At 47.1% G+C, this 27,815-nt stretch overlaps 1 protein-coding gene across 5 annotated transcripts; it reads right to left on the bottom strand.

Moving 5' to 3' along the window:
• On the bottom strand, window positions 1-26,514 carry LOC111269906 (uncharacterized). 5 transcript variants are annotated; one of them, XM_022849824.2, is made up of 15 exons: window positions 23,637-26,514; window positions 18,108-18,401; window positions 15,277-15,503; window positions 11,783-11,889; window positions 10,970-11,096; window positions 10,240-10,463; window positions 8,806-9,279; window positions 7,629-8,274; window positions 6,888-7,075; window positions 6,410-6,724; window positions 5,734-6,053; window positions 4,983-5,555; window positions 4,204-4,772; window positions 3,027-3,912; window positions 1-2,805 (listed from the first exon to the last, which is right to left on the bottom strand). In XM_022849824.2, the coding sequence occupies exons 2-15, from the start codon at window positions 18,246-18,248 to the stop codon at window positions 481-483; spliced, it is 7,122 nt and encodes a 2,373-aa protein (XP_022705559.1). In that variant the 5' UTR covers window positions 18,249-18,401; window positions 23,637-26,514; the 3' UTR covers window positions 1-480. The 5 variants fall into 5 exon arrangements, with proteins under 5 accessions (XP_022705559.1, XP_022705567.1, XP_022705591.1 ...); XM_022849832.2 differs by having other exon boundaries at window positions 5,746-6,053; XM_022849856.2 differs by having other exon boundaries at window positions 7,629-8,160.
• Between the last annotated feature and the right edge of the window lie 1,301 nt (window positions 26,515-27,815).

Below are 27,815 nucleotides of genomic sequence, written 5' to 3'. Positions count from 1 at the left end.
TCGGGTCCATTCAACTTCTCCATTTATATATTTTTAAAATAATTATATATATATATATTCCTGCAGAATCTTCTGTCCTTCACGACTTTTCGTATGCCATCCGCTTCCTATGGTTGGAATTTATGATTAAATCTCTTGTTTTCTGTTGTTCATATGTGGGCTTATGTTCAAAAGTGGGCGAGCGAAAATGAATGAGCAAGCCCATTTTTTCGATGGACACACATACCTTTACTGTCAGGAGATAATTATAATATTTATTGATCGATAATAATATTCCCGTTGCTGTTGTTTTTGCTGGTGTAATAACGCAATATAACTTCCTTGGGGTTGTCGTCTAGTTTGCAGTGTCCCTTTAGATAGATAGGTAGCTTGTAATGGTGGAATACATGCAGTATATGATGATAATAATGTATTGTAATGCTGATGATTAGTTAGTACCATTATTATTATTCCAAAGGTGTTTCGTTCTTCGCTTCCAGTTCACACGTGCAGCATCGATTGCGCGACATGGCTTACAATCGTGTTCAGCACCTGCTGTGCTTGCTCAGTCTCCTCGCGAGCCTCGTCGTCGCCGCCGTCGTCGTCGTCATCGTCGTCGTCATCGTCGTCGTCGTCGTCGTCGTCGTCGTCGTCGTCGTCGTCGTCATCGTCGTCGTCGTCGTCGTCGTCGTCGTCGTCGTCGTCACCGTCTTCGTTATCCAGCTCGGTTAAGTCATTTCCATTACGAACATCCCTTCCGTTGTGATGCAATGTAGAATTACCGTCCTCCGTTGGATTTCCGTTATGTAAATGGCTCGGCTGGATTTTACGCTCACCACCTGCTGGCGACACCGCTTGGCCTGATTCGCTGTCCTGATCGCCCCCAGCCGAATCAGGGACCTGCTGTAGAGCTTCAGTGTCGTCCGACTTATTTAAAATGGAGTCGTCATCTTTTAGCTCGGCGGATTCATTTAATAGCTCTTGTTTTACTTCGTGCTCGGGTGTGTTTGGCTCAACTTTTGTGTCACAATCGCCAGATGAACCGTTACTGTTACTAACCTCGCTCTCGTCATCTTGATCACCATTGAAGGGATCACTAGGCCCATTAGTCTGCAGATCGTTATCTTCGACACTCATCTTGCGTGGCGTGGAGGAACCCGACCGAGAGTCGCACGAGTCACCATTGGATAGCGAACCTCTGGTGATTTTCGATCGTTTCACTGGCGGCTCGTCCTGTGACGTTCGCAGTGACGAACTGCGACGCACAATTGATCCATAAATAGACGAGCTGCTCACTTCGCGCTCCATGCGTCGCCGGTCAGCACAAACATCATCGAGCAGATGATTTACGGTGGAAAAAACATCCGGCTCAATGTATTCGACTAGAAGATCAGGTGAATCATCGATCAGCTCAGGGATGCTGTCAGGGAAGAAACGAGTTGCATCGAGCGGACCACGGTCTTCAAACAGTATCTCGCCATCTTCTAACTTAATCCTCAAGTCATCATAGTGCAAAAACGCTTGAGGTTTATGAATCTTCGAGGCAACAAAGTGCGTTTTGACGTGCTCACGCAGCGTAGTCGGATTGCTGACCGTGAATGGACAGTGGGCACACGTCAGCGTCTGCTGAGTCAAAAGATGATGACGTTTCATATGGTGCTGCATGCCGTCCTTACGAGAGTGCGTATAAGGGCAAGCGGTGCAGGCAAACATCTTTCGTTCTTCCTCCAACTGCTCCGGTTCAAGGGTCTTCATGACCGACTCGAGAGTCAGTGGCGCCGCATCCTCGACTAACGTCTGAGGCACCGACGCGTTTCGGAAAAGTGTCGACATGGATAACTGTGAGTTAGCGTCCAGCGTGTCCTCGCAACCTAGATTGGCCGTGACGAATTCAGCTTCATCAGATTGTCGATGCAGCACACGATGCCGACTAATAATATCGCTCTTGTTTGTAGCGAAATCACAATGTTCACAGCGGTAGCGTTCACCACTGCCATGCCTCAGCAGATGCCCTTCAAAGAAGTTCTGCTTAGTAAACGTTGCTGGGCATTTAGGGCACTGCTTAATGGATGGCTTTGAGATGTGATGCCTTGCGTAATGAAGCTGAGCATGGGCTGCCATGTTGCCTGATTCGTCAATCGAGTACGTGCACACGTGGCATTTGAGTCGACGGGCTGGGCTTCGGTGCAAATTGGCGTGGAACCGCTGCACGGCCTGGTTAGCAAAGGCGGCCGGACAAGTCGAGCATTTGTATGTAGCATTGGCCATACCTTCAAATACGGCCTTAGACTCGTGAAGTTCGGCCATGAGTAGTGCAACCGAATATTCCTCGCTGGCGTAGTTATTGGACGCATCCTCTGATAGAACGACGTGGAAAGAAGAAGACTGCGATGGAGTTTGCTGTTTCTTCACTGGTGATATCTGATGATGCTGAGACTTTGATTGAACAATTTTATACGTGGTCGAATTGCTACTGCTTTGGCCGGATGAAGCAGATGATGCTGTTGTCTTGTTGGAGTTTTGCATCTCTGAAGCGACACTAGCCGGGCTCGGAAAAGATGTCGGCACATTATCTTTAAGAGTGTGCTTGTGGTCCCCAGCGCCTTCAGTAGGCCGATGGCAGTAGCCTAGCTTCTTTACCATATAGTCCTCTGTATGCACCTGCTCATGTTGAGCGACGAATACATATTTGTTCATGGAGTAACTGCATTGTGAGCAATGAAATTTGTCCGAATACCGATGATGATCCAAGTGTCGACTATACTCGGTCGGATTCATGAAGAGGGCTGGACATTCCGGGCACGCAATCCATTTGCGAAGGTTCACCTGTAGAAAAGAAGCGTGGCCCATAACAAGCATTATTACATTGTGTGCTATACCCGATACTGAGGGACACTCACCCCGAAGGCATTGTACGCACTTATCTATACCAAATCCAGGGAAGACGTTATTGCCGTAAGTGATATCTAGCTAGACAAGAACTAATCTAATTTCTAACCGACATATTTACTATTTTGTAGAAAATCAATGGCCATAATGAAGTGTACCTTGCTCTGGAACGTAATGAGTCCATCGCTCCGCCTCACGTACGGGTCGGCCGCCTTTGGAGCCTTTTTCACCCTAGCAAGGCCGCTAGCCTGGTTAGGGATATGAGCTTTGTGGCTTCTGTGTGGCGTCTCATCATCGCCGGTCAACGTGGCTCCCGACGTCAAGCCATTGTTATTGTTACCATTCTGGCGACTCTGCAAGAGGTTAAATAGTTCCGACTCAACGGCGCTGCAGTTATACTTGATTTTAGCCACTGGCTGCGCCCTCGGTACAGATACGGATGAGGACGCGGCCGGTTTTGGCGTCAATTGTTGCTGTTGGTGTTTTTGCAGCTGCTGTTGGTCTGAGATACGATCGGATGCTGCGGCGGCTACTGTCGGTGTTGATGATGCTGATGTTATTGCGGAGCCTTCGACAGCACCCTCCTCGTCGCTACTACCATCCTCAATCTCTTCGATCATCTCAACGCCAGCGTCGTCCCGGCGTGCGCGCTGCGGTACGTGGATTTTCATGTGATTTCCCAGAACTCCCTGAGAATGGGTCCGATAGCTGCATAAATGGCACGTATAGCGTCCGGAAGCGCTCTTGCCGTGCAGTAATTCGTGGTATCGCACGTTTGCCTTCCGGCGGTTCATGAGCGGACAGAAACGACATTTGTGCATCTTGAGCACTATGCCGTTCTTGACGACGCGGAACGAGCGAATGCGATCGGAAGCGCTCGCCTCTGTGGTGACAGCGATTTCAGCCGGCGGCAGCCAGGACCCCTCGGGGAACTTCTGGTCCGGTGTTCCTTCCTGGTGCACCCTCGCGTGCTGTGTAATCAAATGGGCATGCGTTGCCCAATAACTGCACTTGTCGCATTTAAACTTCGCTTTCGGATTGTATCTGCAACGGGAGGAGCGTGACTTATACGTGTTATTGTGACTACTTGGCTGCGCAGTACTATCAAGCAACGCTTTGAACACCGGGCTCAAATATATGTATAATACATATATCATAGCATCAATGATAGTAATATTAGTTGTTATTTTATTGCATGGATATACACAGCGATCTAAGATGAACGGGATAATAATAATAGTAATAATAACATAACATAGAAGAAAAGTAGCCACCCCTTGTCATAGCAAAATATTGCTTTTGTGGCAAAAGGATACAATTATGTTTGCCACTCACCTATGAAATTGTTTATGGTAAATGAACTGCGAGTTGGCCGTCGTCATATAGGGGCACGAGTCACATTTAAACTTAGGCGCGTTGACCTCGACCGTATCGGCTGCCGAAATTATCGTTTCGGCGTGATGTCCCGATCCCGTGGGGCTAACGTCACCCAGGATATTGTTGAGACTCATACCACTGGACGAGAGATCCTGATCCATACCATTAGTATCTAGCACGCCCTGGGTACCCCTTTTGACATGTTCCGGATGTAGAGCCATATGCCGTTGGATGCTACGCCGCGTCTCCTGCCAGAAGTCGCAGTAAGGGCACTTGTACCGCATCGTATCGGGTCGCGCACGGGCATGGCCCTCGCGGTGCCTCTGCATGTTCGACTTCTGCACCGTGTGGTATGGACAACGGCTGCAGCGAAGCTGGCGAATTAGGCTTACCTCCGAATTTGGTGCGATCGCCAACACCGGGTTCACAATCGATGACGAATCGGCCATCTGGAATACCTCTCCATGCTGACGATAATCCAGCTGCAAGTGAATGTCTTTGAGCGTCACCTGCTCGTCGCGATGGAACTAGAAACGCAGCCAAACGGATAAACACTAGTAAAACAGGATGGCGCAACTGCGACATATGTGCCTATTTGCAACGATAATATTAACTGATAAGCGAAGCTGGATGAGCCAACTAGTCAGCATCACCGTCGTGGTTTACGTACCTAATCATCGACATTTCTGTCATTTGTTACGAATCTCGCATGTCGAGCTAGTCCTTCGATTACCCACCTGTTGCAAGTGAATCCAAGCGGTGTGGTGCCATTTGTTAGCTAGGCCACATTTGCTGCAGATGAACGGCAGGACATCAGCGTGTGCACCGAGATGTCCGAGCATGATATCTTTATGATCGCAGGTGTACTCGCAGTGGCCACATTTCAGCGCGCCGCCCTGCTGCTGCTGTTGCTGCGAGGCGGTAGCAACTGCGGAAGTGGTACTACGCTGCTGCTCCTTCTTCTGCAGCTGCTGAATCATGTAGTTCTGCGAGTCCTCGCGCGCTTTGTTCACGTGCTGCTGTTGCATCTGCTGCTGTAGCGCCGCCACACCCTGGCCGGCCACAAGCTGACCAACGGGTACGGCAGCCAGTTGCGCCTGCACAACCTGCTGCACAACCGCTTGCGCAGCGGCTTGCTGCTGAAGTTGAACTGAACGCTGCTGCTGCTGCTGCTGCTGTTGCTGATGGACTAACGCATTTATCGGTGCCTCGGCTGTTGAACAGTTTGGGTGGACTCGGCCTTGAGAGGCCATTACGCCCGCCTCACCTTGATCATCCGGGGTTTCGATATGCTCACCACTAGCTGGGCCCTGATTAGCAACAAGAATGAATATAGTGAAAAATGGAGTATAAGCCGCCAACCATTACGATACAGAATGAACATTGAAATTCCGAATCCCGATCCACTGGCCCTATGGATAGCACATTTATCGACAACAAAAAGGATCAGAACGGTCGTCATCGCGCGCAAAGCTCCAGAGTGCTTACCTCCCAGCTTACCTCTTTGATGAAGCAGCGATACTTGCTGTAGTCTCTGAGTCCTGCCTCGTTGATGCACACACACTTGGCACCGCGATGCGAGTGGTCTCCTTTCCCCACCCGCGTCCGTATATGTTTGTTGATATCCCAAAGCCAGTTGCTCTTGATACGACAAACTGAACACTCGAAAGGCCGCACGTTCAGGTGCTGCATGTAGTGAATATGGAAGCGGGAAGCGGTTTTGGTCATGAAGTCGCAATATGGACAGAAGTAATGGGCGTTGGCGGGGAGCTTCAGCGCCGGGTTCTGTATATCCTCCTGATTGAAAGCTGCGACCACAACACAAATCAATAGTCATAAGATAACGATAATTAATCAAAAACAGACTGCTATACATATAATTATAAAAAGTTTAGCGAAGCTATTAGGTGTTCCACTGGTTCATATTACGCGCATTAGCTAGTTTATAAAAAGAAGCATTTCATATCAAGGTTATCTGAATGATCTTTTGCTGACAACGAGAAACTCCGCTAGAATATTCCCAAGACGTTGTACGACTCATTGTCTCCAGAGGGATTTCAGAACCAGGCTCAAAATGCTACCAATCCTGATAATTAACTTTGTAGGAGCAATTTTTTTGTAACGGCCCCAAATGGAATAGCACAAACGTCCAACATCTACTCACTTCCTCCTCTAACAATGCCATTTTCCTGTGAATGCTTTTGTTGATGATTCTGAAGGTGCGAAGCGTCTGGTCCTCCACTACTGCCGCCACTACCCCCGCCCTGGAGAGTTTTAAAGAGTAACGATTCATTCTTTCCCGCCGTAGAATTGCTTGCCACTTCGGGTGTACTTAAGAGGTTCCTAAGAACACCACCTGTGGCTGGAGGTAACGATAATGATGACACCGTGTCACCCTGATCCATAGGTGGACCCATCGGGGTTGCATCTTGATCGCAAGGTGTCCCATGATGTTTCATCATGTGTTTGCTGAGATCATCTGTCAAATCATAATCAAAATACCAAATCAACAGATACCGAAAAAACTTTCCTTCGAGGGGAAAAGGCGGTTGCAGTATTCGTCCCTCATATTAACAAGATTTAAATAGTTTGTTAAAAACTTCTTTGTATATTTCACATCCGAATAAAGTTTCACCACTAACTTTTCCAAATTGTCTTGTAAGGGCAAAGTTGACAGGCGAGTGGTTTGTGGAGGTGCTCGTGTTTCTGATACTCTTGCTTAACACGAGTCGAATAGGCGCAATATCGGCACTTGAAGATGGTGCCCGAACGAGGGGCCGGTGGTTTACTTGGAACCACGTTAACATCCCCGTTTGATGTCCCGCCACCCCTGTCAAATAGACACGATTGTAACTTAATTTTCATCAGTGCACTTACTTCTAATATGCTACTACTTAGGTGATTCAATAGAACAGCTAATGGTTTGCATGCTTATTTAGTCATCATGTGCGATCAGACTACCGATAAGCAGAGCCAGAGTGAAATGCGTCATGATTCCATTGAGTAATGAATGCTTAACAGTTCAACGAATCATTTCTGTTGTTAAATATATCCTACCCACTTATTTAGCCAATTTCATGTACTCCCATGCAATTTTTTTAGCGTGGCACACTGACGTCTATTTTTCAATATATAACATATTACGGTATCCAGCACCGCTGTGAATTCGCCCTATGCTTTTACATCGACGCGTACAAAGAAACGATGACGCCGACAACAGTAACGAGTGTAGTGAAAAGAAATGTCTTCGTTGATAACACTACTCTTGCTATTATTAATCCTAGGATTATCATTATACATTTCGTAAGCAATAGATAATGTGATTAGTAGTATTAGTGTGCCTGGTAATGCTTAGTTGCAACAACAACAACAACAACACATACCCCTCAATGAGATGTTTGAGGGATTTGCCGTTGCCCAGTTCGATGACGACGGGCTGTTTAGACACTTCAAGCGCCCTAGACGCATTATCTTTGTTCTCCCCTCCACCTCCAGAATCTCCACCGGCTACCGGCGTGATGCTCAATCCAAACCTGTTCTGCAGTCTGGCTAGGGTTTCGTCCTGGCCTGTGGTTGACACCGTTGGCTGGCTCCCAGCCGCATTCTGGGTTGCCGCTGCCCCCTGAATACGCGGGTTGGTCCTGAACATCTGGGCTTGTTCAGCCTCGATCTCATTCATGTGCTCCTTCTTGTTATGTTCAAGAAGGTCAGCCTGATTGAGGAAGCACGCCCCACATAGATCGCACGTGACAGCGTCTCCGTCATCATCCTGGCTGCTGATCTCATCGATCCCAATCGATGAACCTTCCATTTCGCCCGGCATCGAATCGTCCATCTCGCCACCGGGCCCGCACTGCATCATCATCATTTCAGCGTCTTCCTGTTCTTCTACGCAATCGATACCTTCAGGCGAATCTGTAAGGGAAGACGAACGCGCTCCCTGATGGTGATTGCTCATATGAAATTTGAGCGATCCGGCTTGGTTGCTACTGTAGTCGCAACGATCGCAGTGAAGATCACCGTTCAATGCTGTAACACCAATGAAGTAAAAAGAACACAAATAGAATCAACCAATAATGGATTTGGAAGCGGTCATCGAAGTCTTTTGTGAGATCTTGTTCTCATGTTTGGACCCTCTCGCTCTCTAATCCCACTGGTAAGGGTAACGGCTTAGCGGGAATGCATTGGTTCAGTGACTCACAAAAATGACTGAGTGTGAGCGAGTGGTAGAGTTGAAAAGTGCTGTTGAAGAAGGCATAAAGAAACGTCATTTATCACTATTGAGTTAGTCTCAAACGATGTGATCGCTATTCCAGTCAAAGCCCAAATGCTAGCAAAATAGGTTTAATTAACTGAATGCTTAGAATTAAATGACGACGAAGCGGTATCGTCTGCAAATTGAAACCAAAGCACAGATCTCAAAAGCCTAAAGACGTCTACACAAACCAGAAACGTGTCTCGCACTCCATGAGCTTAAATAGGTACCTGTATTTAGAAAACATATTTCTGCTAGCGAATGCATGTTGTCACTGATCATGATCCTCGCCAGCGGCTACTTACGGTTGTGATATTTCACATGACGATCGAGGCTCCAGCGGTAACTTGAGGTAAAGTCACACTTGTCGCACTTGGTCTTCCGCTCCGACTTGTCTATAGTGGACTCTCCGGGTGAAGTACTATTATTGTGCGTTCGTTGTTCGTCGTGTGACTTAACGTGCTGCCTATATTTGGCAACGTCTCGGCAAGCGAATCCGCATAGATCGCATCTAAACTGTAGTTGTGGCTGCTGCTGGCAGTTGGCTTCAAGGCCGTGTGAGGTGCGTTCGTGGTCTTCAACAATTTTTTTGTTGCGCGCCTTGAAAGCGCATTCTCGGCAGGTATACCACTGATTAAGGCTACTCGACGGGCTTGCTGGCGGTCGACGAAGTTCCTTTTCTTCTGCTGGGCCCGACTCGGCATCCGATACTGAAATCGGTAGGCGAACGGTTTTAACGAGAGCACGGGCGAGCTGCACGTTTCCGTTGCCACTTTTTTCTGCAATTCCATATTATGTGTTCTTTAATTAGGCTGGACAACGAGGCTCTTTATGCTGCCTGGTCGCGTAACGTAAAATTTCAGCTCACTTTTTTTTTTAAATATTTTTTTCTGAGTAAAAATCGTAACCTTCTTTGGCCACCCTTTTAAAATTAACCATTAGCGATATTTCATTGTTAGAATAAGCAGATACACTTAGGGGTAAACAAATGCTCGAATATCGTCAAGAATATGTAAACCTGTTTGAGAATATATCTAGGATAATGCCTAAGCCAGCTAAAGCTAAATATGATAATTTCTGTAAGCGCCCGGAAAAACCACGAGATAATCAGACCTTAAGAACAATTGACAACTTTATGAGGTACTAATGTGGCTTTTGAATAGCTCATGATTGGGAAGCGGTTTCGCTATCAGTTGAACATTAACCTTTTTTTTCAACTGTTTTAGGAACAATTTTCAAACACTTGCTTTCCTACAGGGTCTAGCCGAAATGACGCTGGACTTCACTGGGTTCCTCCTATAGGCCAACAGAACGGCATGGCAATCATATGGCATAGTAATCATTTGTCGATGCTAAAATTTGAGCCAGCACCACGCCACCTCAATTGAGGTTACTCTTTCACTTCGTACTCGGGGTCACAATCGCCAGATGAATTATGACTGACCTCGCCCCTTTTTCTTCGACGCTAGTCTTGCGTGGGGTAGAGGAACCCAAACGGAAATTGCACGAGCCACTCTTGAATCGCGAGCACTGGCAATTTTTTGGTGATTGGAACATCAACTTACAATATATTCATTGTCAAGTAGTAAAACTAAAACAACTCTCGTAATAAATCTCCTTCAACTTGTATTTCGATGCCCTGAACGGGTTGACTCTTTTTGATTCAACATTACATCACAGACAGCAAGAATGGGCAAACCAATAGATTAATTTGTTGTTATTGTTATAACTGCACAAACCAAGGTACTGCGCGATAATATTGCTTTCTTTTTCAAGTTGAGCTGCTTCGTGGGTGTCTTGAGCGACTTTTTTAATCACTTCTCTAACATCCTCTGCTGTAAGCCCTGGCTCAATGCCCACGTGGCAGCTTGCACAATGGCGCTGCAACTTTTGCAATTGTCTCGACGCGTAGCTACACCATGGGCAATCATAAATGGTGAGGCGGTCGCAGTGAACCTCTTTCCTGCAAATAAAAAATACAACTATCACTTAATGTGGCATTAGGCTTTAATGCGAAAGTCCTATTTGTCGGCAAATCGTTGTCATTCATAGATGAATCGGCCTACGTAGGGCTGGTTCGCAAGAAGAACGAAAGCTATCAGAACGGGGGCTCTGAGTGCCGCATAAGTCTTCTCTGTCCTGCTATCGATACACCCAACATGTGTAAGCTGCTAGGCTCTAACTGGTCGCTGTACACGACGTGTCGGAAATCGCTCTCCACTAATCATAATAGGCTGTTTGGCAACGGGACGTTATTTTGCTCGCATAAGTTTCCTGATATAATCGAACGGGCGAAGTATGTATGTGAGGTAGCCATTACTATACAGTTCTTTGATTGTGACCCGACTACTACACGTGTTGTTCACACGCAACTAGAGAGGGTAGACAGAGGACTACAGGCAACAACAATCTTAATCGAACATCGTGTGCATATGATGATCAGTTTGTTGGTGTGTATTTTTTACCCACCGGTGAATGAGGTAGTCGCGCGACTCCTTGGTGACAAAGTCACAGTCCCGGCAGAGATGTGACCTTTGAACGTTGATCCTCCGTTTGGACGATGGTTGGCTGTTCGCCTCTTCGTTATCGAGCTCCTCTGCAAAATCCGGTAGACACCATCGCGACGCAACAGCCCGGTCAACCGTCGTAAGCAGGTTAATTCAGCAGCATGCACAGGTAATCGTCGGTATAAATTATAGCCATTAGCTCGTCAGTGAAAGAGCGAAACTTTGTTCTCAAGACGTCGCCGCTTAACTGGATCAGACATACGATACAGTTACGCAGAAATTGCTCGCACGCACGTTGACCGAGTGACAACGTGCTAGCAAAAGCGTAACGTCCAGATTCAAAAAACTTGTAGTAGAGCACCTCATTGAACTGAATGAGATCGTCAGAAAAAACTCAGGCCTTTTTTTGTTTTCTCTCTGCCTCTTCTTGTCGATTTGATAATTATTGCAATGTCACATTACAGACATACAGATCTGGTTGTGTGAATACACGGTTACTTATCCAGCGTTTTATAGTAATGGTATATTGACGATCGCCGTTACGTTGTCTTGGAAATAGCGATCTCAAGAAGATCTAACATAATAGATATTTGGATCGGTAGACGTTTGACAAACAAAAACAGCAGCAGCAGTAGCAGCAACTATAGAGATGGAGACATGTAATTCTACTAACTCATTTTTCGCTGGAGACTCGTTATTCCAAATGTTTATACTGCAAAAGTAAATTCAAGCGTCTGACTAAAGTAGAGTCAAGAAGTAATTGCTGAGAACTCACTTGTCCCCTCTGTGAACTCCTGCTCTAGGAGGTCCTCGATCGAGTGCTCCTCGCTCCCCTCGTGATCGTCGTCTTCATCGACTTCGAGATACGCTCCAACCTCAAATCTGCAACGCAACGAGAACGCGTAAATGGCAAAGTTCGAGTGCAGCGACTGGTCTTTTTATCTACTCGCATAGACGATTAGTACCGCTAAACGACAGCATCACCATCAGTATAACGGCCAAAGGTGATAGCAAAAATGACGATGGTAATGACGACGACGAGGACGATGATGATGATGATGCTGATGATGACGACGACGACGACGGCGGTGACGACGTAGAGAACATTAGGTGGGACAGAAATGTTATTTCGATCTGATCAGCAACATCTGCTGCTTTGTGCTGCTACCGCAAAAGCACGTCTAGCAACGCCCCAATCCACTACTGATACCGTACTAGCACCGTCGTCACCACTAACGTTCCCGGCCGTAGGAGCGATTCGTGTCTATCGACCAGTCGACTCAAGGGAGACCCATCGGGCACGCTGCTGAATGATAGTTGGCGAACAGACGGGGCGTCCGTCACAAAGTCGCTGCAACGGCCACCGCCGTCGCCACTAACACTCCTCGCTCGTCGTTCTGCGACTGAGCAAGCAAGCAAGCAAGCAAGCCAGCAAGTGAGTGCGCTTCGGCGCTCCGTTGACGCTCCGTTCGGCCTTGGCGAATGAGATGGACCGACTGACGGAACAGCAACCGCTGCCATCCGTCCAACAGCAGCAGTTAATACTACACGGCCAGCATTATGGGCAGGCGAAGAAGCAGCCCGTCGGCCTCGCTGCGCCGTACTAGCCGTCATCGTAGCCGCTCGCTACTAACGGCGGCGGCGGCGGCGGCAGCAGCAGCAGCAGCAGCAGCAGCGGTGGCGGCGCAACAGGAGTACGTTGGTCGTTGTTAGTTGGCAGACCACTAACACGGCTGCTCTTACTCCCGCAACAGCATCATCGTTGACTACCACGTCGCTGTCGTCAACGTCCTCGCTGATGGCCGCCACAACACCAGCAGGAGCAGCAGCAGCAGCATCAGCATCTCCGCCACGACGATTAAGCAGGCAGCGATACCAGCAGCAGCAGCAACAGCAGTAATCAGTACAGTGACACCGGCGTTACCATACAAACCAAGCTGACTTCTGCAAGCAATAGCTGTCAGCAACAGATAAACGCGTGGCCCAGTAGCATTCTACGTGTAGGCTGCTGACCCCCTTCCTGTATGTGCTGCTGCTGCTGATTGCGTTCGTAGCCCGCGGAGGTGGTCCTGCGCAGAACGGTGGAATCATCGTCAAGGTGCCGTCATCAGCAGCAACAATAACAATACCGAGTCACAACAAGACGATTCCGGCGGATGGAGATTATGGCCACCACGCATGGCTTACTACAAGGCGGATAAATTCAGCACGAACTATATTTCTATATAACAGCTGTATCACTTATAGCGGTTCATAGGCGATCGTATTCATTTGATAGACGTCATTTTACTGGTAAAAATTTAATCTCCACAAATAACATTTTACTGATATTGTACTAAAGGGGAGATGTACATGGGGTAAGCAGATCTCCTAAAAAGCACATCTATGCACATATGGGCCTCTAGAAATTACTATGTTGTATAGCCTCGCAATTAAGCAGAAAATATAGCGCCTACAGAGTGCAGTAGGTAGAGTAGGGGGTTACTAACGCCGCTGATCTCAGGAAAGACTAAAGTTCACATGGATAGAATAGGTTGATCAAAGGTCAAAAGTAGCAAGCCTTTATTCGGCTAAGGCTAACTGCAACAAGTTCAGTCAGAATCTACTACGGTGTTTTGATAAACGGCGACGGCAAACAATTTAAGCACACGTTGCGTTATAACAATTTTTCAGCGCTCGCAAACCTGGTTGTGTCGTCGAGATGCACTGTGAGCCCGTAAGTTACGGCGTAAATTCTGACTCGCATGAATACAATCAAAGACGATGGCTTGTTTCTCTTGAAGGAATACTATGAATTGCGGAAAGTCTTTCCTCTTTAGCACGAAAAATACAAAAGCATTAATGTACAAGGGATACAAGAATACTCAAACATCCGGTTCTTGTGAACATGCATAGCGGGATGTTTGGTCTATCTTAATTTGATATTCTATCCATGTATCGAAATCATGTGGTCAGGATGAAGAATGAACTTATTATTAATTTGCCGTCGTGACGGCCCGCGGAACGAGGCCGTTCGCATATTGATAATAATAATAATAACAGTAATCATAATAATCATCATCATCGTCATAAGAAATAATATAAGCCTAGTATGTACGTCGTCTCCGATAGGCGTCACTTGCCGATTTGATCGAGGAAGACCAAGACCAGCAGGGTAGCGATGGAAACAAGAACCAGCGTAGAGCCAGCCAGCTTTTGTTTGGGCCAATCCAGTAAGAGTCCTCTACTGAACATCTCCAAGAACGTCAACAACAGTCGTTGAAGATACTACGAGTCAACTAAAGGACACGAGGCAGTCAATTCATGTGGCCGTGAATAAATGCAGTGGGCCCTTGTATATATCTCCCTATAAAACCGCAAAAGGACTGGATTCAGACGCTGGTTGAGATAAGGGTTTTCACGTTTAGATGAAATAATTGTATCGCGAATCTTTAATAACCCTTGTTATTATTGATGTTAACCACTCCTATAGATAAATGTTGTCTTCTAACTAGCTTCTTCTTTCAGCCTGTCTCTTTCGACCCTGCGACATTCATTCGCAGTTGTGTCAAAACTGTGTCAGACGTTTTGGCGGCAAATTTGACATCGTAAATATATGATGATATATTTGACAGTAATATCGTATCCAAGTATGTACCTATCAATACCTAGACTGAACTAAATCATTATATAGATAGAAATAGTAAGAAGGATTCAACAAACACTTTGAGCCACACGTCAGATACAGACTCATTTCTGTGTGAATCTGGTGTATCATGCAGGTGTGCGCCGAAATACTTTGTTAGGGTAGTACAACGATGTAAAAAAAAAAATAAGATAGTAAGCATCGCACGAAAATAGATAAACCTGTTGTATATTATATAATACGATCGTGCAAAAACGATGTGCCGAAATCAGGAAACCACTCGGACCAAATTGGAACAGATACATTCGAGACCCAAAAAAACTCAAGCAAATCGCGGACACAATAAAGGCCACCTCTGTAGACCCATTCCCCACAGAGTAGAGGTCATTACACCATTGCGCCTGGGAAGCTGCGCGAGGTCGGCCGAAATTTCATGCGCAGTTAACGGAAAACAAAGTCAAACAAAAGTGGAAAAAGTATCAGAAATATTAGGCTCGTTGCATTCGTTGATTGGTTCCGCTGGGAGCAACGGCAGCAGCAGCAGCAGCAGCAGCAGCAGTGGCAGGAGCAGCGCAGTTAACACGCGAGCTGAATTGGGTCGGATTATAATGGGTGCGTTTCCTTTTTGTTCTGTAGCAGCACACCTGTTTTCCCGCCGGCGAAGGCCCGCTGGCGTAGAAGTTGAAGTTGAAGTCTCCTGCTGTGATAACGGCTTGGAGACTTTTTCGAGGACCTCGTCGAGCAGTTCGGGATGCTCCTGGCGAGTGTGGTCGACGAGCGAATCCTTGGTCGGGAACTTCGTACCGCATGGCTCACAGAGGTTGATGCTCTGTAACCCGTGCAATGTTCGTTTATGCCGCCAGAAGTTGGCCTGCAGATACGGGTGGGTTAGTCGTAAACTCCTCCAGATTAATGAATTTTCTAGGAACATGCAATGTTTCTGTTAGTAACTTGTTTAATCGGCACTGTAAGATACGCAGAAAATTACGCAGGAAACAGAAGTGAGTATTGTCTGTAGCTGTACTCGATGTGTATTCGGAGGTTGCGCGCTTCTTCAATGAAATACATGTCAACAATAAATATGTCAAAAAAAATCAAGTTAAACAGTATGTATATCCATCGTTTTGTCGTGTACTTGTACTTTAAATCCGATTCAGTTCCTTTTTTTCGGAGTCAGCTGTACTCTTGTAGATTTCTGGCAGAAAGGTAGCTATCCCATGCTAACGGTTACTACCCGTTACTCTGAGACGTAAACATGAAACGTCGATGTTATTTATATCTGTACGATTGTTGTACGTGGTTGTTAGGAGGTGGTTTTGCCATAGCGGTTCCATAGTGATTCAGTACATCTTCTTCTCGTTGCCTTAGGATACGCGCCGACACAGCACCCAGTAAGTCATGATACTCATTCTGGGTCAATATGTAAAAGTTTTTCTGCCTTGTCATACGTCGTCTACCTGACATTCCGTCTGTCTGCTGCTTTTCTCCGCCTGGAGGCTCTTGAGTGCTTGAGCTTAAGAGGACCTGTTCACGTTCACTGTCGCAACGAAAGCACGTAAGAACTCTGCTGCTGCTGCTTAGTTGTATGCATCGACTAGCAGGCCACTGGCATTAGCACCGGGATGGAGCAAAAGCCACTGTCCGTGGGTGTCGACCAAGCAATGGGATGGCCTCGTTGCAGGCCTGCCTGTCTGCTTGGTTGGCCAGAGGGAGCGAGAGGCCGAGGAAATGGGGAGAAGACAAGTAATGTCAAACACAGACACACCCACGGCTGCAACCCCTAACACCACCACGTCAACCATTCCTCCGTTTCCTGAAACGGCGTACGATACCGAACCGCTGAGACACTACATTCGGCATGCGTGGCTTCCTCTACTGTCAATGTATGGCACGCCGGTATTTCCGCCAGAGGCTGGGCTGGCAAAGCTGTGGTGACAGGCGCAGTGTTGCCCCAGGTCTGCTGCTCTGTGGGTTCTCCGCACCATGACACCTAGAGCTTCTTTGCGCTTTGGCACACGTTAGCGCCCCCATATTGAACGCTTCAACAACAATCGAATTACGGCGTAAGCCAGGACCCATGGACGCAAAAGACCATCCCGTACGTCGTTTCCACAGAAGGAGCCTGTTGTCGCCATTGCATTGGTCGTGGCAGCCTCACGGCTTCTATTTAACCGCGCTCTTTCGAACAGTGGCCTTTGGGCCGCCTATTGCATTACCGTTCCTTCTATATATAACCGCTGTTTTCACTCCTATTCGTTTCCAGCGTTGTCAGGCAAACCTTACTCTTTCCGTCTGTTCGCCTCGCATCGCTTCGTCACGTCCCGTCGTTCCAGCTCCGAGTTCGAGATGAAGAGGTACAGGGTTATCGCCAACAGTGTTCAGCAGGAACGGTTGCACCATCGGCTCGTTGGCTGGTTCATTTGACGACGACACATCGCTTAAGAAGGCTACAGTCTCCCTTCTGCTGCTGATAAGATGATTTGCTGCTTATTATGTAAGTTCGCAACAATAACGTGGCATCATCCTCTATCGGTACGGCCTAGTCCAACTTCCTATCGACTTTACAGAGAGTGTATATATGCAACTTTCACAATTGAGAAATGCTGACAGCTACGAAAATTCGTTACTGGTTGACCGTTTATCCCGAAATTTTACTAGCCATTGTTTTGCGAGACCAACTATCGAATAATAAAACACGTGTTCCAAATATATTCAAAATGTCAATAAGGGTGTGGATTTAGAATCGGGAATTTTTTTATTCGGAAAAACGTTGAATTCGCGCAATCGATTTTTACCCATTAAGGCTCGACATCCCTAAGAACACAGCCCCATAATTTTCATTGTCAAATAATTCCAGTTGTTAAAAGTGAAACATAGTAAACGAATGACCCTTTCGTACAAGTTTTGTGAAACTCCTTAGTCTTCCCTTTATTTGACACACTAATAAAATAACCTCCTTCTTTGACAAAATTTCAGTTAGGGATCACGTATGACGCGATTAATACACTGTCCTGTGAGTTAGGTTTCCTAAGGCACAGCGTTTTATATATCGGGGTGCTTTTTATGGTACGCAAATTTTTTGCCTGATATAATGTGAAAGCGTTCCCTAAACGTGACTCTTTCTATGAATCAGAAAAGAAGTTGACCTTCTTAAACTTTTCATTAGATAGGCTAGTTCAAATTTGATTTGAGCACGCCAAAGCATGTATACTACCAAAATGTGTTCTACCTGTAAAACATAACGTCACAAAGCAGACTTTTCTAGGAGCTAGAGTAGGCTTAGAACCATTAGAACTATAGTGACAAATGTCTATTCAGCTCTTGTTCCTGCTCAGCTATGTGTTTATGTGCATTCATTCCAGCGTGAAAGACAGGTGTATTTGCAACCTTCTACGACTTATAAAGGGTCTGTACCTTTGATATACTACTATAAATTCGATTTTTGTACGTTCTTCTTCAGCTGTAATAATAATACCTGGTACTTGGTGATAAAGTCGCAGTGGTCGCACTTGAAGGCGTTGTCCGTGTGCTCACGAGCCACGTGCGTGGCGAGGGCCTTTCGGTTGGTGGCCTGGTGGCCGCACTCCTGGCAGCGGTAATGGCTCAGAGGGTACATGCCAGCCCCAGCCTCAGAGCCCCCTTCTTCTGCTTGTCTTTGTTGTTCTTCTGCCCAGACAGCCAAGCCACAGCCTCGTCACCTCGCCACAGCCTCTCAACTTTGACGACACCTTCGGCGGTCACCAACCAGTTTTCCTTTCGAGCGGCAGACCTTAACAACAATAACACTCGCTATTAAACAACAACAACAACATTACCACTAACAACAGCAACGGCAGCAGCAGCAGCAACAACAAACTCCGAGAAGTCGCATTTAACGCTACAATTTAAACATCAACAAGAGGGGCTATTCATATTTAGGCAAAAGTGGTAACTAGTACAATGTCTAGAAAGATGTCACAAAAATGCCATTTTGTTTATTGTTGGCAGTATGTACCCGATTTAAGCTTGAAAACATGCAGTTCAAATCACACTTAGTTAATTATTAGTGCGCAAAAAAGTGAGCCAGTATCCACCGTGAGACGCATTATAAATTAGGTCACTATATACACACGGCCGCACATACATACACGCACAATGACAATACAACAACAACGCCGGATTACTGTTAGGACAGAGAGAGCGTTACCCAGAGGAAAAAAGCCTGAGTTAAGTCGAAACCTAGACTGAAGTAGGTTGTTCATCCTCTTGCATTCAAAAAAGGTCGGAGGACGGCCTCTAAGTTGAAGAAGTGCTTATAACAACAACTTGGCTTATCAAAGCCCACGCGCCTCACTATCATATGGTTGCGACGGCTAACACGAGGCCATCAGCAGCAGCCTTGGATCACTGAACACCTCACCCTCGCCGATCGCCGCTACCGCCATCGTCGACGCCCGAGGCCCTCTTCATGTCAGCACAGCGGATTTCATATCAGTTGCCCCCTGCCAGTTCTATACCGAATAATCGGGGCTGACGCGGCGAAGGCATTCGGCGTTTATCAAAAGCCTGTTGACTGGCCCAGCCAGGGCAGCATCACTACGTCGCCAGGGCAAACGTGCCATGGCGACGAACGAGAAATACCGACAAGCGCTCGTGGAACCCAACCGAAACAGCACAACAGTGTACTCACTCCCTACGCGAGCACCCAATTTTGTTGCTAGCTGATGTGTACCACAGCACAGCAGTGAGCCATCTAAATATCTATGCATTATAGATTAGCACGGAAGATGGTAGACTTCGAATTAGGCCAAAATCTGAGGTACGGCCTTTAGCGTGGTGGGCTAAACACGACAGACAAATCGACCAATTTATTTAGCGTAACATAGTAGTCACAGAGAGTGCGCCCCACGTATGCATTGCGCTCATGTATGCCGTTGAGCGCATCGAGCATCATTGTGCCTGTCTGCCTGTACCATATGAGCAATGTTCTCAGTGTTGTTGCCTATTTGCCTACCCACCTTCCTGGCCGGTTGACGGTTCAATAGCTGAGAGAAGAGGGCCGCCAGCGTGCACACGCGCCATTGTTGGCCACAGTGGCCGATGGCCGAGGTCTCAGTGGTGTTGTTTAGCATTGTCGTTGTTGCAGCTCTAGCAACAGTTCTGCCTCACCACTATCAAGCAAAAGAACTGCTGCAACAGCAGTGAAATGAGAGGTGGAGCCCGTCGTCGATCGAACGTGAGTCACGTCGCCGACGTCGTGTGCTGTCAACTGTCGACACAGAAAACGAGACAGAGCGAGGGGTTCTGCTGGCAAGAGGGCGAACAAACAAGATGGCAATCAACATTTTGAGTTTGAAATAAAACTCTACTGGGACTTAGGAAAGAAATCGGGCATACGCACAAGACATTAAAATTCCCCATCCACATAAAAACGGTGTCTTTCTAACTAACAAATAAATAAGGCATTGACAGAGTCAACTCGCTGTTATGCAAACAACAGACGTATGGATTCCAAAGTCGAAATGAAGACTGGAAGACGAATGTCGGCTCAATTGAATTTAGGATTCAGCCTTAAATACTCCTGAATAGAAATATAAACGTATTTAAGTTGTTTCGCCTTCTTTTTTAAATTATTTTGGAAAAACGTACATTTCGTCAGAGGCTCCCTTTGTCTTATTGTTCCTGCGGTCGGTCCAGCTACCTTGAACCAATTGAATACAAACTTACCTGCACAAGAAACGCCAATGAAATTTTTGAGAATCATGCAGTAACCATACAAGGGTTACTTTCTAGAAGAAAGCTTTCCTAAGAGACAAGTGAGCATCTGAGAGCGTCTTATTTATGAACTTTTTAAACATGGCGTAATCTGGGTAAGTTAGCATAAGATTGGAACAGCCTTTGTTAATGTTTCTTTTTACTTCTTTGCTGCGATTTACTTCAATAAAGCATTTCCTCCACTAGAAGTCCGCTGCAATTTCACTGTAAGTAAGAAAATTTCGTGCTCCAAAAATGAAGTTCTGTCAGGAAACTGCATTTCCGATAACTTCACTGTTTCCGCTAACTTGTCGCCAAAATCGAACAGCTACCGAATGAGCACGGGATATTTTCGCTGTATATAGCAAGAGCTTTGCACCTGAGAGAAATGGGTTGCAAAATTCTGTAAAGCGGAAAATGCATCCGTGCTCCGGTCTGAGGTTACCCAGGGCCGTCTGAGGGCACTTTCGAAGGAAGACTAACCACTATGTGCCGCATTAATGACGCACTGGTAACGCTATAAACCTAAGGGAGATCCTTATCCTCAAAAGACAATGACTTGCGTTCGGTGGGACTGGAATCGCACTAGACATTGGAAAATGTTTTTTAAGAGAATAAGTCGTTAATCACGATCTCCAAACCACGATTGAACAAAAGTACGAAGAAGAGTTACATTTCTCCACGACAAAGTCAGACTGCACATGGCAAAGATTGCAAGAGCTTGAATGGGAGGTTTTTGCGCCCTCGACATCTTTCAAACCTCACGCTTCCTCAGACTACATCCTTTTTTGAACATTGGTAAATCAGTAAATATACGTTTAACAGTGAAGGGGGTGTCAAAACCCGGCTGGACGAATTCTTCAACAGCAAACCTGAAAATGATTAGTGATATGACCTTGACGGATGGAAGAAGGTCATTAAGAATGAAAACGAATATTTAATACAACAAAGGACGGCTTGAATTTTAGTGAAACGCCGCGTTTTTTGTTAGGTCAAAAACAACCTCTACTCCTATTATGACCTGATACATCGCAGATAGAACGTACAGACGTATCGTAGCGCACGCCGAGCAGATGCAAAATGTATATTACAAAAAAAGATACAAAAGCCTTCCAGAAGGGCGCCAGAAGAGACTACGTTCCGTCTCCTATTTTATTTATGTTTGTTACGCCTAAAAAATAAACAACGAGAAACAATGTCATCCCAGTTCAATCGAAGGTATTGTTTGGTCTTCTAAGAAATGTCGTCATCGGCATAGGAACCTGATAGGCAAAGACGCTGTTGTTTCATATAATACTATATATAGTGATAGAAAGCAGCTAAACATAACAGATCTCTGGGCTGTGCATCGAGCTCCCGCGGCTAATTTGACAGTCAGCAGCAGTGCCCATGGCGACCCTAGCCGCAGCTAAAGTGGTTCAAGGACGAGTCCAAGTCGATGACTGTAGCGACGTATGGACGAAGAGCTAATGACATCGTCGGTAACCAAACCAGACCACGTTTCTGCGTTTATCGGCAGTCAACTCTCCTCCTTTTCGGTGTTGGCGACATTGAGACGGAGATAAGCAAACGAACAAGCTCGCCATTGATGGCGCCCACTATACCACCGCCACCACCATCACCGCCGCTGCCGTCGCGGGCTGCAGCAACAGTGTATGAACGCGATTACATCAGGAGAAAAGAATCGTGTACTCTTACGTTTGCCTGCTGCAAACTACCGAAAATCCGTTTGCAGATATAACTCTAGCTGGCAACATCAGCGGCTAACGTAAAAGTAGACGTACTATACGTTTGCCTTGTGGGAAATCGCCTAGTTACTGTTCAACTCGTTGTCGCAGTCAAACGAAAAATAATAGTAATCTAAGTGCTACGAAGGGGGCTAGGTAAGCGGCAAAATGGGTTTGTCTTCGAAAAGCAAAAAAAATAACTAGAACTGGATAATGACGACAGGCGCTACAAATATGGTAGAACAGACAATGACTGAAGGCAAATAGGAGGTAGTCATCCTCGTGATAACCACCATTGTTAAAACAATTCCTGGATGCGTGTAACGTGAAGCGCATTCATCCGAGAAGGTTCTTGATCTGGCAGCTATGCTATTTCAGCTCTATTATAATCATCAACGACTCTATTACGATTTACGCCACCGAATTATAAGATGCGACACACGGATCCTGCGATGTCGAGATCATCGCCATTTGCCAGCTACTAATGGAGCATTCGTGGCATCGAAGGCATTGCTAGGCGTTGGATGCGTCCAGGACCTGTGATCGTATCGGCAGGACGCGATGTCTATCAGGACGAGCTTTCTCGTACGTATGTACGAGCAGCCAGTAAATCAGTTGATGGTGGTACGAAATTACTTTTACTTTACGAGAGCACGCATCAACACATTTTACTCTACATTTCCGCTATCGGTCTTTATCAGACCTTTTCGCTCTTCACTTCGGCACCTACAGCGTGCCTCTGTTAGGATCGTTATATTGTTTCTTGGGGCCTCGTTCTGTCTATTTCTACGTGAGGAATGAACACGGTGGATTATAGTAAATACATCCTACCACGTTTCGCACGGGGCATATCGTACGCCAACATCATAAGAAACGCCCTCGGGCTTTTGGAGAAAAGGGTTTAGTACGCCGGAGGACGATACCGTACTGTCACAACACGGTATCGTTGTCTTGTTGGCGCAGGACGACGCATAAGACGACGACTAGTCCTCTCGGCATCAGCTCGATCGATATTAACCTCGGGCGGACGGCGGCCGCTGTCGCCGTGTTTGTTCCTTCAACAATGGCAGCAGCATCGAGAACGACGAGAACGGCTACGTCAAGACCGGCACAACAGCACAGCAACTGTTGAGCGGCGGCAAAAGGCGCTTCTTACTTGTTTCGTGCTCATTTTCCTCTCACTTACCCATCATGGCCACCACTTTTGTCGTAGCAACGTAGTAGCAACAGGGCACGAGTCTGGCACTACACTTTATTATTATTACCATCATACACGGTTAGATAGAGCGTTTCGGCGGTCGTCGTCGACCCCGCTGAAGATTTGACTGATCGAACTGGTCGTTGTTTTTCCACACCGTTATTCATATTAGTTAGCTATTGGATCTTCTCTGTTCTCATTTTTCAATCATTCGTTTCAACATGATCGTATACTGCTCTCACTCACCTGCCTCCGCCAGCCCTCTCTCCCTTCGCTCGCTCGCTCGCACACAGAAATATGAAGGAGCTCGGTGGGCTGCCAGCGGGACAGCAGTTGGTATACTCACCTTTCGATTTACGCGCAGGCTGCTGCTTCCTCGTTCTACAATAGTTGTTCCTTTCTTCCGTCGTCTTCTTACTTCTGTTTCTGCTATTTTACCATCGTCGTCTTGTGAGCAGCACCGATAGTGCGGCAGCAGCAGCACTATTCGAATGGGGTGGGTGGGGGTGTGGAAAGTAAGAAATCTTTATCTGTCTGACTCACTTTGCCTGCCTGTATCTCGACGGTGCCTATGGGCTACTGCCAGTATCATTTTTGTCGGTCGGCTTCATCGTGCCGTCGGCGTCGACGTTCTAGATATGGTTGCACAAATGAAACAGGCCGTCGTTGCAATTGGCCGTTGTTGTTGGCCTGTTATTTCTGTCCTGTTATTTGTTGTGACGGCACCTATCAGAAAGTACTACTACGAGAACCATAAGACGCACAAACCAAGACAGTTACAGACGGTATGGCCGCACTCGCTGTTAGAAGCTTGCTGGTTTATTGTTGACGTCGGCGATTGGAGTCGTCCTCGTCGTTGATACCTGAATTGTCCTTTAGCTGTTCCCGAGCTCGTTGTTGTTCACATCGCCGTCGCCTGGACTGTTCGTCCCCTGGCGTTCTGTCCGTCAGTTCATCGGTCAACGAGCGTTCGAGCGAGCTACCAGCAAGGCACACTCTGCTGCTACTACTGCTGCGCTCGGTCGGTCGATCGGTCGCTCGGTCGGTCAGCCGGTCGCTAGCTAGGTGACTGACTAACAACTGCTTGACGGTAACAGCATAAACTACTACTGCTGCAACAGCAGCAGCAGCAGCAGCAGCAGCACCACCACCACCACCACCACCACCACCACACTAAAAAATTGCAGCTCACTCGATTTACCACCAACGCCACCACTATTGAACAGGCAGATATAAGCAGCAGCAGCAGCAGCAGCAGCAGCTGTAACTGCAACGGCGATGATGGCGACGACTAGCGCACAGTGCTAGTGAATGGTTTTGGTGGTGGTGGTGGTGGTGGTGGTGGTGCTGCTGCTGCTGCTGTGCTGCTGGTGACCACTACCGCCGCCACTGCTGTCGTCGTCGTTGTTGTTGTTGTTGTACTTGCTGTAGCAGCAGCAGCAGCAGCAGCAGCTCTCAGTGTCGCTGATGTTGTTTCCAATCGTGATCTGTGTGCGGTCGCGAGTCCGCAACTGAACACTGCCGAACTGCCGCAGAGGAAGAACGAACGCGTGAATAGGCCGCTAACAGCAACCCGTCGCAGCAGCAGCAACATTGGACGTACTATCAATATCGGTATCGGCTGCAGTAGCAGCATCAGCCAGCCTCCGCCTGCTTTCTGCCTGTTCACTTCTCACTGGCACAGTCAGTAGTAGTCACAAGCAGCCAGCGTTAGCCAGCAAACGAGCGAGCGAGACACAGCAGCAGCCGCCGCCGCCGCCGCCAAGGAGGGAGCTTGCTGCCTGCTGCCAGGCCGACAGGCAGACAATCATACATTCGGTGGCGTATCGAGCGCTGTGCGGGTGCCGGCGCGGAGAAGAGCGTCGTAAGGGACCTCGATGGTAGTGCGGTCGTTGTCGACTGCTTTCGGGCCGGGTCGGCTTGCTTTGGCTAGCTCTTGGCGTGGCAGGCGGTTCACACTCAGCGGTGGTGTGGCGGTGCTGGGAGAAAGGAAGGACAGCGCGCAGCCAGCCGAACGAGGAAACCGATGTTGGCCGTTGGCGCAAGGATCCTGCTTCTTGCTTTTAACTGTTGGCTACGACCCGAGCGAATTACTTTGCTGTGCCAGCACAGCAGCGATTAAAACAGCAACGCCGACATCAACGACAGCAGCAGCAGCAGCAGCTTACAGCAGACTCTCTCGCGCGCTTGCTCGTCGTCTTCATCGCCGTTGTCGCCGGGCAGACAAGCAAATAGGGAGGTCACAGCGGTCGGCTGCTACAAAACGAGAGAGAAAGGGGAAGACATCGATCTGATATGGGCGGGTGGTTGTGAGCGAGGGATGTTGGAACACGGCAAGCGCGCGGCAGGACGCCAGCAGCAGTAGGGAGACGGGCAGGCTGCATAAGACGGCATACCACTTATACCACGAAGCTTCCTTTACGGACGACGACAACAGGCGATGGTGGTTCATGGAGACCCCTCAGAGCGACCGACCACCCGAATCTACCTTCTTGTCGGCCAGCTCGGGACTCGATGGACTGAAGCGACTAGGCCACCTATTGGACCTACTCAGACCTCTTAGTACGAGCAGCATGTGGAAGGTTGTAGTTACATGGTAAAGCCAGCTACCGGAGACGACAAGAGGAACTCGGAAGCTGCTGGCACAAGAAGTGCGCCACACAAGCCTGCGGGCGGTGACCGCAGTGGTAACGCTGGTAAACGATTCTCCTGAAACAGCCCAGAGCAATGCAGCCTTGAAGCCATCCGGCTGAACAGCAAGGGTATGCAAGGTAGTAAGGCACACTGCAAATATCACCGCCTCTTCATTGCCTTGGAGCTCCGGAAGGATCTTAGACCTAACTAAAGCTAGCTCCGGCTTGAGCCGACTTGTGTGGCAATACGAGCCAAGCAAGCATCCAGTGACCGATCGACCAACGCATCAGGCCAATGGCCCCTCCTTCGACCAACATCTCGATTCTCCCTCTACACACACACACACACACACGCCCACAGATACACCCATATGCAACAATTCAACTCAGTGGAACAGAGGAGGCTACACCTTGAACGTCTGTCCAAGTCGACAGACAGGCAGGCGGCAAAAGGTGTTAAGAGAGCCTTTTGGCTCTTCTGCAGTTATTTCAATTATTATGATGTACAAATAAAGAAAATAATAAACTATACCGAGTTTTGCTGCCATATCTGTGATAAAATCGCAGGGATAAAGTACAGACAGTAGATTGGAAAATAGAAGCAGAACATGTAAAAACGCGAATTGGTACTGTTTTTAAACTTTTTGGCAGAAACTTAGTCTAGAATGTTTCCCAACGTTCGGGTTTAGGATCTTTTAGGCGGAACCACGGAAGCCGTATAAAGCGTCTGTTCCTCCGTGAACATCGTTGCTGTTATACTACTCACTATGGTTTTTCACTGTAAAGATGCCCTGCCGTCGAAACCCGAGTCGAGTTGACAGGAGTTGTCTTGGCTGAAGTGCCATGTAAATGCAGGCAAGTGGGCAAGTGTGCGTATATGTATGCTTACAAGCACTTATAACGACTGAAAGCAGGTTTTTCGACAAGAGTTCTGGAGGAAAAGGAAAACGGGAGAATCCGGGGCAAACTAAGCAATGGTAAAAACTAACTAATAGCGTTGCACAAAAAGAAAGGCGGACAAATGAATGGACGCATGGACGGACAGTCAAGGCTCTCTGTATGTACTGAATTGTATTGTCTCACATAGCTTAAATTGCACGAATCTGGAAGAAATACTCTCTGTGCCAGAAGCGTTACACAGGATGATAACTTCCAAGCAAACGTATGCTCCTATTCCGAAGAGGGACAAGAGATTTAAAAAAATAATACTTTTTATACATCATGTTACCACGAAGTCTTACATCATATTTTTGAAGCAGACTATCATTAAGCTTCAACCTGCGAGTTAAGAAAAATAGATTACTATTGATTGTTTAAAAATCTTGCGTCGTAGCTGTGAAAAAAATTGAGAAACCAAAAAGCACTTATTGCTAACGGTCATCTGTGGCCAATATAAACTAAATTTGACCTTAAGTCCTGCCAAGTTTCTTGGAACGCGCAGCAAGCGAACGGTTAGACTTGTTTTCTGAAATAGGGTTAATTGGCCTGAGACCAAATATACACATTTACGTTTAGGCGCTTATACGTTTGCTCGAACTCAGTGTGCTTCAAAAACGGCATCAAAGAACAACAACAACAACAACAGCAGCAAATTGTCAAAAAAAAGCTGTTCGATCGACTACTCAATATAGCACGGCAGTAATTCACGCGTACATATTGCAGCACAAACGTGTCGAGAATTTTGTTTATCTTTGTCATTCGACCATGAACGCGGACATGAATAAGTGTTGATCTATTGCAATTTTCTGCAAAATTGTTAACGTCACAATTAAATATTGCTATCGAATCATCTGAGTAAAAATGCTGGGGCCGGGCAAACACAATTCACTAAAAGTGGTCAGAAGAAATACACAAATTACAACAACATCTGAGTCACCTACCTCAATAAATGT

The sequence above is a fragment of the Varroa jacobsoni genome, unplaced genomic scaffold (genome assembly GCF_002532875.2).
Source record: "Varroa jacobsoni isolate VJ856 unplaced genomic scaffold, vjacob_1.0 scaffold_154, whole genome shotgun sequence".
NCBI lineage: Eukaryota > Metazoa > Arthropoda > Arachnida > Mesostigmata > Varroidae > Varroa > Varroa jacobsoni.
The sequence above is the reverse complement of the archived record's forward strand: the minus strand, read 5'-3'. Positions and strand labels throughout refer to the sequence as shown.